At 53.7% G+C, this 11659-nt stretch overlaps 1 protein-coding gene across 1 annotated transcript; it reads left to right on the plus strand.

The window, feature by feature from the left end:
* Positions 1–7344: 7344 nt before the first annotated feature.
* APOL5 (apolipoprotein L5) lies at positions 7345–7992 on the plus strand (the record flags this gene model as incomplete). Its single annotated transcript, XM_081127832.1, is given in 4 exon segments — positions 7345–7522; positions 7525–7656; positions 7659–7816; positions 7819–7992. Coding segments are annotated over 4 exon segments (642 nt in total).
* Between the last annotated feature and the right edge of the window lie 3667 nt (positions 7993–11659).

Below are 11659 nucleotides of genomic sequence, written 5' to 3' on the forward strand. Positions count from 1 at the left end.
TCTCCAAGCTACTCGGGGCGACCCCACCGGCACGACTGTCCCTCCCTCCGGGTGGAGTGGGGTGCTTCAGGTGTGCCCCTGAGGGGGCGCAGACTCCTCCGGCGTGGCCAGTGAGGCCAGGAGTTGGAGAAAGCCGTCCACTCTCCCACGTAATCTCTACTTTCTAAGATGAGGAAGAGACGCAAACTCCAATGAAAGTGGAGCAATCAGCTCTCAGAGGCCCCGATGCCGCAGCCAACACCGTCGGAGGCTTTTCCAGAGTGTCGGACCTTCCAGAGTGGCCAGTGAACTTGTCCCGCCCATGCTGAGGTCTGTGACCTCAGGTGGTCCACAGGCCTGCTCATGACCTGCCCTCCCATACTAGAAGCAAAGCAGGGATCTCAGTCACCAAGCAGAACCCCAGAGCGGCTGGGGAAGGGGGATGGGCCCCAACTGGGGTTGAGAAACCTCACTTTCCCAGTTCCATTAGCACCTCACTAGCTGTGGGAGGTCTCAAGGGGCCTTCCTGTGTCATTCCAGCTTGTCCCGGTCCACCCTCACCAACCACGAGCTTCAAGTGGCCCTTGAATGTGTGACGAAATGCAAGCTGTTGTCACCTGTAAGTCACACTCCTTTGGACCTAAAATCTAACATTCAACCAAAAGAAAACCAAAAGGCCGCTGTTCGGTCAGCGCCCGACGTTACCGTGAGGGGGATGCGGACAGGAACCAGGCCGGGAAGCACGGAGGGGTTTGGAAGATTCTGCCGCAGCATCTTCAGCGGGCTGAGACCAGCAGCACAGGGCAGCCCGAAAGTGGGGGTGAGCTTTCTCTCGCAGGGGCTTAGGATGGGGTGAGGGCGGCGGTGCTTCTGTCCCAAAGTAAATACACTCTTTCCTCTGAGGCGTTTACCATAAAAGGTGCTGGCCTTTACCTTTTGTGGTCAACGCCCCCTTGTGCTGAGAAAGCCAGAGTGTGTCTGTGCCCCCCCACCTGGTGCTGAGCGGTCCCTTATTGATCAAGCCCTTTGTCCTCGGTCTACCAGGCACAGCAGACAGCGGTCGGCGGTGGCCGGACCCTCGGGAGCCCGGCCTGAAATTCCAAAGTTAGGAAGAGGCGTCTGCGCTGCGGGGACCCAGCGTGGCAGCCAAAAGCGAGCCAGCTAAAGAGAGGGTCCCCGGCCTGCACTCCCGCGCACGGGGAGACCCCGCCCGGCTGCGCTGCGCTTCTCTTGGCTGGAAGATGCGGGGACATATGTGCACTCACCCTGCAAGGCGGTTGGGAGCAGGCGGGAGGGAATGGCCGCGAGGTCCTTCAGGAAGGAACCGGCGGCCCGCGCAGTGGCTGCAGGCGATCGGCACCCGCGGCGGGCTGACGGCGACTCGCCTGCTTCCTCTTGTCCAGCCGCAGTGTCTGCAACATAGTTGGTCGGTTTTGAGTAAAAAGTCAAAAAGATAGAAGCGTTATCGGTTTCTAGATAAATTCTAAAAAGTAAACCTAAGATATTATGAATCAAAATATCTCTTCTATGCACCTAAGAACTGATAGCATGCCACAGAAATATGCAGGGACATGAAAATGACAACTGTCACAGGCACTCGCAGGTCCTCTGAAGACCGCTATCCTTACAGCTTCCCAGGCCCGCCCCAGTATTTGTCCTGTACACGTTTTCTGTTTTCTTCTTTGGGGAGCCAGTCGGCATAGGGTGGAGCCTCTATCCCAGATGTTCTGGCCCAACTTTCTTAGCATTGTTTCCGGGTCATTTTGCCCACTTTCTTCATCTCTGTCTTTGGTGCCTTTTTTTTTTTTTTTTTAAATAGGGTGCCTTGTCCCTTGTGTGCCTTCCCATAAGCATTCATTGTGCGACGGCTTTATTTCCCCGGCTCTTCTTCCCAGGCGCCCCAGCTGTCACTCATGTCCCCGTTGTCCTGCTGCGCCTCCCTGGGGCCTTCGCAGCTGTTCTACGGTCTTGCGTTGTCAAGGAAATGGTTTCCCTGACTTTAAAAAAGTTAATTGCCAAACAAGTGTTTGCAATTTTCATTGGCTTTTTGGCAACACTTTCCAGGTGAATGTTCTTTACCTGCCATTTGTTTTTCTTGTTGGTGTCACTTTTTTTTTTTTTGGTGATTTTTTTCTTGTGGTAAAATATATATAACATAAAATTGACCATTATAACCATTTCTAAGTGTCCAGTTCAGTGGCATTACGCACATCCATACTGTTGGGCAACCATCACCACCGCCCATCTCCAGAACCTTCTATCTTCCCGAACTGAACTCCGCACGATTAAACGCTCGCTCCCCAGGCCCTCAGCTCCTACAATTATGGCTGTTCTCACTCTTCCCCTTTCTGTCTCCCTGAACTTGGCTTTTCTACATTCCTCACAGAAATGGAATCAGACACTATTTGTCTTTTGTGGCTGGTTTAACTTTCTAGGGCCAGGATGGAGCTGCTCCTGCCCGGATGCTGCAACAGCAAAACTCGGGTAACTTCCATGTTCCTGCAAGTGTCCTGCTTGACCAGAAACGCACCGCATCTCGACAGCTGATCCCAAAACCTCAGGCCACCTCTGGGCCTCCTCACCCCAAACCTGGTCAACTGTGTGGCCCCAGCCAGTCCGATCGTTCCTGTTTGCCTCTTCCTTGTTTCTCGTTTTTTTTACCCCATAAAAGCTGCCTGGCTTCCACCTCATTTTGCGTTTCTCCGAAATGCACTTCATGAAGCGCTATGAAGTTTGTTTGTAACACCTAAATTGTCTTCTTTAATCTTCTATTTAAAGCTGGCATAATGTCTTCAAAGTTCCCCCTGTTGTCGCATTATCAGAATTGCATTCCTTCCTGCGGCTGAGCGCTATCCCACCGCACGCACACCCCACATCTTACTCAGCCCCCCGTCCGCCAGGGACGCCTGGGTGGTTCCTGCCTTTCAGCTGCTGTGAAGGTGCTGCTGTGATCATGGGCGCACACATGTCCGTTCTAGACCCTACTTTCAATTCTTTTGGGTGTACACCCAGAAGTGAAATTGCTGGATCATACGGAAATGCTATCTTTGATTTTTTTTAGTAACTACGATAGCGTTGGCCGTGGCTGCACCATTTTATATTCCCACAAGCAGCGCACAAGGGTTTCAATTTCCCCACCATCTTGCCAACACTTGTTTTTTGGTTGGTTGGTTGTTGGTTTTTGATAATAGTCATCCTAACGGGCATGAGGTAGTATCTCCTTGTGGTTTTGATTTGTATTGCCCTAAATCAGTGACACTGACCATCTTTTCATGTGCTTATTGGCCATTTGTATATCCCCTTTAGAGAAATGCCTATTTAAGTCCTTTGCCCATTTTTTTTCAATTGGGTTGGTTGTTTTCTGTTGTTAATATTTTTTGTGTAGACCTTGTGCTGGCTGCTTTTTTGCATGGACCGGCTATTTGTAGGAGATTTAAATAAGGGAGAAGCCAGGGCTGGCGGAACTGTTCTTTCCGATCTAGGGCTGTTTTCAGTCTTTACTTGTCCCTGGGCAAAGGACCTGGTCAGCTTTCAGACTGTTCGCAACGCAGTCTTTTCTGTCCGTCTCAGGGACAAACCGCACCCTACCAGTATGGCTGTTCCCACTGCGTTCCTCATGTAGTCCTGTCTTCACTGCTTCTGCGACCCAGTCCAGATTAGTGCCAACTTGCATACATTGTTCTTACTATTTTAAAAAGGGATTTTAGTTTCGCACTTTGCAAGTCCCTTGAAGAGGGGCTTTTTCCTGAAACCTGTGGCATTGCCTCTTTCTGAAACCCACAGTTGTCAGCATCCTTTCCCCTTTCCCTCCCAAAGCCTCACTCAGTCCCTTTGTTTTGCATCCTTTTAGCCTAGTTTACCCATTTTTCCTCGTTTCTAATAGATGGTGCTTGTGTCATTTTTTTGTGGCTATTGGATAATTGCCAAGAGAGGAGAAACTGGTAACTTGATTCATTTATCTTTGCCCCAAGAGCTCACAGAAAGCGTTCTGAGCACCTCACATCATCACACGGACAGGAACTAGACGTGGCATCAGACGAAGCAGACTTCGGTTCCCCCCCCACCTCTCCCCCCTCTTCATAAAATCCGTCTTAGCAAAGGAAATTTAAGACCTTTAATAAGCACACTAATAGGTGCCCAGACACCAGGCCTATCGGGTGTTGGCGTCTTGGAGCAGGATTTGCTCCATTTGCCCCAGTCCAGGAACACTCCTTCCCCAGCCCTTCTCCAGCCTTGCCCCAGGCACGAGACTGTCTAGGCCTCGCCTTGAGAACCACACTCCTGGGATCTGCCTTTCCACAGCCTTTGCCTGGCCACCTAGACTCCCCGATAGAGCCGGGCTGCAGGTTCTACTCAGCATAGGCTCTGCTGCCTGACACAGGCTGTTCTCACTCTTGCTAAAGTATCTAGAAGTTTCTGTAAAATGAGGTGCACTCTTCCACTCTTTAGATTCCTCCCCACAGCTCCACTCAATCCCAAGATAACTCAAAACATTGTCCTTCCCATTTGCTGCTGGCTGATGAACCGACTTGGACTAAATGGGGTCGCTTCCCATGTGCCTGCGAACGTGTCTTCCCTCCTCTGCTGAAGGCAGACAGGCGGGGTTTCCTTTCTCAGTGGTGAGGCAGAGCAGAGGCTTCTGGGAGGCTGCAGTCCTAGGTTCTGTCAACCGATGGGCGCTGGCACCAATTCAACACCAACAGGAATCCCCAATTTGGGGTGTGGCGAGAAGGAAACTCCGCTTGGTGCAAAACAACTCAAGTGCATAGCTGCAAGGTGGCCCTGGGCCAGGCCCCTCTCTGGCTGGACAGCCCTTCTCGGCTCTGCGTGGCTCTGCTCTGTGCTGACATCCGTGTTGCAGCTCAGCCGGGGAATCACCCCCCGGCCCTGGGGAGCTGGTTTACACAAACAGAAGTCCCCACCTCTGGTCCCTGACGGCCTGTTCTCATGCAAATAAGGACTCCAAATCCTTGCAGTGTGATTGGTCCAAAAGGGCCAGGTGACTGTCCTGATTGGTCAGCATAGAGCCTCTCTAATTGGTCAGAGCTGTGCAGCTCCGTTGGATGGGGAAGGCCTCGGTCCTACTGGTTGAAATAGGGTGGCAGGAGCTCATCCTCAAGGGCTGGTGCGATGGCAGAAACGGGGGGGGGGGGGCAGTTCAGTGCGGCTTCTCCCTGAAGTGCACTTTGCAGGAGGCCCATGAGTAGAAACGGCTGCTAGGCTCTCTGTGTGTGCCTGTGTGTTTGTTTAATTTGAGCCCAGTTAGCCACCAGGGGCCTGTCTTAGTAGGTCTCTTCCTTCTCAGGGCCCACAGTTCTCTCCCTAATTCCATCACTACCTGGACTGTGACCTAGGATTGGAAATCACCCGGCTTGGGGCCAGACTTCTCCTGTGGAAGAGGGATGGACTCACTGCCGGTGAAAGTGGCAGCCTGCCTGTTATCGTCAGCGCTGGGTAGCCTCAGGGGTCAGCTGTAGTATTCTTTCTCAAAGAGCCCGCAGGCAGCCTCACAATTCTTCTCAAAGTGGCCTAGACACCTTTTTACCAACAAGGGCTAGGGACTTTGCACCTCTTTGCTATCCATGTACCAGAAGATCTCGGTGAGCCTTCCAGGTCTAACATCCCACAGCTCTTTAAGATTTAGGTTGGAGGGGGGCTGAACTCCTACGTGTGTGGAGACACCCCAAAGAAAACTCTGATTAGGCCTTTTTTTAAGAGTGACTTGATGGGGAAGGAAGTCAGATGGCCCCTCCTGCTTCCCTGGGGAGGGGAGAGTTGGCTGGTCTACCTGAGGCTGCTGATGGCCTTGCCCAGGGAGCAGAGGGCTCTAAAGCCATTGTCAACTGTTCCTTTGGGGCCTTGGGGCTGCTTGGTCTCAGCAAAGACTTCCTGCGAGCCCTGCCTCTTTCCCAAAGACACGCTCTCCAGTATCCTAAACCTACTCCCCGACCATGGTAGGTGCTCAGTTCGAAGGGAGACAGGAACGAACCTGAGGGTCACACAGGTCAGACTCCTGCGTGTGGCAGGAAGCTGACTGCAGCATCCTGCACAGCATCCGTCCGCTGGGAAGGCGCATCCTTGACAAGGCGCTTCTCCTCCTGGCCTGTTAACACATGAAGAGGGTGGAGCCCGCTGCTTCTAGGCACGACCACCCATCTGTCAGAAATCTACTTTCAGTTTCCAAAATACACACGCGTCAGAGTGAATGACACTCTCCCTGTGGGAGAGATGATACTCGGTGTCTCACTGGAGGGCCTCCCACCTTTTTCTTTAGATTACTTTACCATTGTTTGAATAATTCTAATACATGCACGTTACAAAACTTAAAAGGAGCAAGAGGGCAAACAGTGAAAAGTGTGTGTCCCGTTAAGCTTTGTCCCCAGCTCCCCGGCTCCCCTCCCCAGAAGCAACCACAATTTTCAGGTAGATCCCCTTTAAACAGAAAAGAAGGAAACTGAGACAAACCCTCTACAGGATATTTATTTATTTTTATTTTGTAATCCTCACCCGAGGATATTTTTTCCATTGCTTTTCAGAGAACGTGGGAGAGAGAGAGAGAAGAGAGAAAGAGAGAGAGAGAGAAACATCGATTCGATTGGTCGTCTTGACTGGGACCTGGGATTAAACCTGCAACCGAGGTACGTGTCCTCGGCCAGAATCGAACCTGGGACCCGTCAGTCCGTGGGCCAGCGCTCTAACCACCGAGCCAAACCGGCCAGGGCCTCTGCAGGCTCTTAGTGCTCTATTTCCCAGGATAGAACTGCTCACAGTCTGTACAGATGTATGAATTACATACGTGTGTGCATATATGTATATATTTATCTTTATTGTTGAAAGTATTACAGATGTCCCCCTTTCCCCCCACTGACCCCTCCACCCCGCACCCTGTGCTCAGTGAAATAAGCCAGTCAGAGGAAGACAAGTATCACATGCTCTCACTTATATGTGGAATCTAATGAACAAAATAAGCTGACGAACAAGAGACCCAGAGACAGAGAAGCATGGAACAGACTGAGGGATCTCAGAGGGAAGGGGGTGTGGGGGGGGCACACATATGTATTTTTTTTAAGCAAAAATTTGGTGACAAAAGTCGGTGGTGCTTTAAGTTGTGTTTGATTTATCACGTCAGTGTCACAGCCAGTCTGGATGTGCAGAGGGACAGCATCAACCGTCCTGCTGAAAACACAAGGGGGACAGGCCCAAGGGCGACCCTCTGTCATGCTGCTCCCCAGTTGTACCGTGACCCCCAGGGCCCTGCTCCCTGAGTGTGTTCGAGAACTCAGACGACCTAAGAGCCTCTCGCCTCCCTGGGGAGCCTGTCCCAGAGCTGGAAAGATACCTGTGTGACGCAGTCTGTCCCCAGGCATGAAGCCATTGTGCCCCACTGCATCCTGGTGCGAGGTGCCGCGACTCGAGGAGGGGTCCAGGCCACCTGGGAATCTGTCACAGGAGGAAAGAACGTTTCTCTTAGAGTTTCCCTTGTGGAGCTTTAAGACGGAAAAGATGATCAGAGAACTTAACAGCATCGCAGACCAAGTTGACACAACCACAGGATGCTCACCAAGACCAGCCTGGTAGCCAGCTCCTCAGGTGCTGTGTCCACCGTCATGACCATCCTGGGTGTGGCCCTGGCACCTGTGACAACAGGGGGGAGCCTGATACTCTCAGTGGCTGGCAGGGCCTGGGGGTAGCAGTTGCTGTCACCAACATTTTGACAAGTGTCTTAGAAAACAGGAGCAATTCGGCAGCGAGAGACAGAGCCAGCAGACTGGTGGCTCGTCCAGTGACACTGGAGCAGGGGACTGGTGGAGGGACAGATATTTCCGAAGTTAAACGGCAGGGATTCGCGTTAGGAGGTGTATTGAAATCCCCGGGAGCACCAGGCAGCTTTGTGCCCACCAGGCCGCCCAAGCCAACCCTGGCTGCATTGTGATGGTCAGGAACTTTGTGGCCACAAGCCATGGGCCCCTCTGGAGGGCCACAGGGATGCAGAGACCCGCGGTGCCCAGATGATGAGCGCAGCTGGGGCTGGCTTCTTACTCGTGCAAAGTGTCAGCAGCACCGGCAGAACTGGAGGCGCCTGGAAGGGGGCGAGGACAGAGGTGGCCGCAGATAGATGACATAATCACAGTCGCCTTTCCCACACCCCTCACTTAAATTAGGTCCCTCCTGTTGTTTCCAGCACCCTGTGCTGAGCACACTTTTTTGAGATCACGTGTTTGCTAGGTGCTGGCTGGCTGTCTTCCTGCCGAGCACCCCCTCTGGGCACCGAGCGGTGCTGGGCACACAGCAGGTGCACCATACATCTGTGTTGAATGACCCGAGTCTGGCATTTCCTGATAAAGGTGACATTTCACATGAGTTGAGAAAGAACCTTTATTTGAAAACTAGTTTGTATTTCTAGACTCTCATTCAGAGCCATTAACTATCTATTTGTAAAAAATGAAAATGACTACCAGAAAATGAAGCAGAATTTCAAAATTCCTCCTTAATTCTACAGAGAGGGTGGGATGGGACTGGGTCGCAAGGCCACTGCCCAAGACCCTGGCAAGGGACACAGAAGACTGTGAGACTCACAAATTCATTGTCATTAGTTCAGGTAGGTCAGACGTTCTGCGGGGGCCCCTCCCGATGTGGAAGCGCTGACTCCTGATTGTCCCTGCGGGTGGGACGCTGTGGGGAAGACAGACAGAGACGCGACCAGGAGCACACAGCGTGCCACGGCCCAGAAACAGAAGCCTGTGTGGTTCCCCTCACATCCAGGCTTCTCTTTGAACCAAAAAGCTGGTCCTTGGCTGCCGTAGCAGCAGCTTGGGAGCATGGAGTGAGGGTGTAGTCCAAGCACCTGCATGGAGCTGACTTTCTGATCCTGAGTTTTATATGACACCTCCGGGGAGTGTGGTTTCGTTCCCAGCACAGCCCGTGCCTGTCACAGCTGTGGCCGTGTGTCCCAGGCTCTCTTTCTGTGGCATCTTCAGGAACTCTGGCAGGTGCCCCAAGGAGGCGTTAGAAAGCTGGGCATGATTAATCTGGTCCTGTGACCTCTGGAAGCTCAGCCGAGAGGGGAAAAGACAGGTACGCTTCCCTAACAGAGAAGCCAGCGGCTCCAAGCTGCGTGTCACCAACCAATGTTCGTGTGGTTAACAGACGCTGCAGGTCTGGACTGAGCTTGGGTCAGAGAAAAGCCTGCCTCAGTTAAAGCCGTTGAAACAGGAACAATTTTGTGTGGAAAGGGTTCAAGCCAACAGTGTAAAATGTATGAAGAGCATACTATGTGCTGAAAACGAGTCGACTTTGGATGCTTTCGGGCTGGGCCAGAGGCCCCGACCCAGCAGGGCAGGTGCTATGGTGGCGTGTGGTGCGGAGCAGCAGAGGGCAGCAGGTCGAGGTGACACCTGAGCTGAGCCCTGAAGGTCGAGGACAACTCCACTTCGGGGGGGCGATAGAGGAGCAAAGGCAAGGGGTGCGGGGGCACGGCTTCTTCGGGGGGACAGGCTCTGGTGACAGGGCAGGTGGATGGGGTGGCCTGAGACCAGCGTGAGGCCTTCAGCGCCATCTTAAGGAATTTGGATTTTGGACGCAGGACAATGGGAATTTCTCAAGGCGCATGTATTCTGGGAGAATCGGGGTGGAGGGCAGAGGGTGGACTGACTGGAGGAAGGCATTGGAAGCCGAGGTCAGGCCTTTCTGTCAGCAGCCTGAGTGTGCCTGACCCGTAGGGCTCATGTTACTGTTGCTGTTTCACGGATTCGGGCAGAAGACACAGGACGGTGGAGACAAAGGACTTCATCGCTCACGCACAGCGGCCGCAGGAGCTCAGCACAGGTGAGCTTCCCTTGGCGCACGCAGCAGGCCTACAGCGCAGTGGAGGGCATCGGACGCACCTTCCTCGGCAGGTGGTAGGCAGCTTGATCTCTGTCCGAGGGACGCCGCACTCCTCTAGGACGCTTGCCGCAAACACCCCCTGAAAAGGCCTGGAAGGAGCAGCAGGGCCCGGCGGAGGCGAACCCAGTGAGATGCACAGGAGCTGGGGGACGGAGGAGCGGTGCGCCCGGCACCGCCTCAGGGCTGCGCGGCACCGAACGGATGCACGTGGAGGGGCCTCACCAGTGCTCTGAAGTGTCCGCTACGAGCACCAGGGGTCAATATGGAGGCAGATATGGAAACATCATTTTAAAAAATTGAAAAAAGTAATTCAACAAATGTTTACTGAATGCTTCCATGTGCCAGGCACCAGAGATACAGCAGTGAACAGAACAAAGTTCCTGACCTCCGGGTGCTTCCACTAGAAGTACAAGGAAAATAAACCAGCAGGGAGCACATCGCCTCAGGCCTCAGGGAAGGGGCAGCGCCTGGAGCTCTGCACAGAAGCCCATCGCCGTGCAATTTATGCTGAAGCAGTCTGTTTAGAGACCAGATGTGGGCGGGGTGCTGCTGCTGCCAGGAAACAACAGAGGTAGAGGCGTTAAGGAGCCAAGGCCAGATGTGCCAGCTCGTCCTGGGTGGCAGCAGTGGAGGAACTCACTGCCCCTGGCCTGCCGCAGTCCGACAGGCAAGTGGAAGGTCTCGGACCGGGCAGCACTGGACGCCAGGAGGCAAGTGCACCCAGAAGGGGCTGCTACGGTCCTGGAGGGAGAAGCCCGCCGGCAGCAGGGTGAAGAGTAAGTGGACGCAGCGGGCAGAAACTTACTCCAGAAGTATGCGTGGAGAGGACTTGGGATCTTGAAAAATTGTTCTAATGGGTTTAAAAGACTTAAGCATGTTTAAATGCCGCAGGGACTAGAGGGAAAGGTTAACCATGCAGGAGAGGGCAACAAAGCACGTCCCCGAGAAGGTGGGAAAGGACGGGACGCAGAACGCGAGCCCCTCTTCCAGAGCAGGAAAAGGGGAAGAATGGGTGTGAGCTCAAGAAGGTGTGCAGACCTGGCAGCAAAAAGTTCACCCCAGGAGCCCCCGGGACGGCCTCTGCGTTCCCCGTGAAATAGGAAGCAACCGGGTGATCTGGGAGAGGTCGAGCTGGAGACCTATGGAGGTCAGAGACTTGCGGACTACTGGCCGGAGGGAAGGTGAGAAAGCCCAGGTGAGCAAGAAAAGCGCCAGGCGGGACCCCTGGAGGGGCGTTTCCTGCAGGTGAGGGGAAGGCTCAGGAGCCTGGTGGCCCTGGCAGCCAGGGGCACAGGTGGGAGGCAGGAAGGTGCCTAAGGCTTCAGGAAGGTCCCGCGGGTGGACTGGGCCCAGGGAGGTCACGGTGAGGGCAGCAGCCAGGAGTCGGAGAAGATGGAGGGTGAGGCAGTGAAGCTGAAAGGAGCCGGCAGGAGCACAAGGGCGGCTTCTGCAAGGACCGGCGCTCACGAGGGAAGGCAGCCAAGGGGAGGCCTCACCGACCTCCCGGCTCCCCACTCCTTAGAGGACTTAGAGTCAGGAAGCGCTGCAGTTTGCCACCGCCTATTTCACCCTAACAAGCCAAATCCAGCCCGGCCAGGCGTGGCTCAGCGGTTGAGCGTCGACCTAGGATCGTAGGCGATGGGGGTTCGATTCCTGGTCAGGGCACATGCCCGGGTTGCGGGCTCGATCAATGACTCATCACTGATGTTTCTCTCTCTCCCCCTCCCCTTTCCTCTCTCTGCAATCAATAAAGATATATTTAAAAAAAGAAAAAAAGCTAAATCCAAGTTGTAAC

This window comes from Miniopterus schreibersii (genome assembly GCF_964146895.1).
Source record: "Miniopterus schreibersii genome assembly, chromosome: 2".
NCBI lineage: Eukaryota > Metazoa > Chordata > Mammalia > Chiroptera > Miniopteridae > Miniopterus > Miniopterus schreibersii.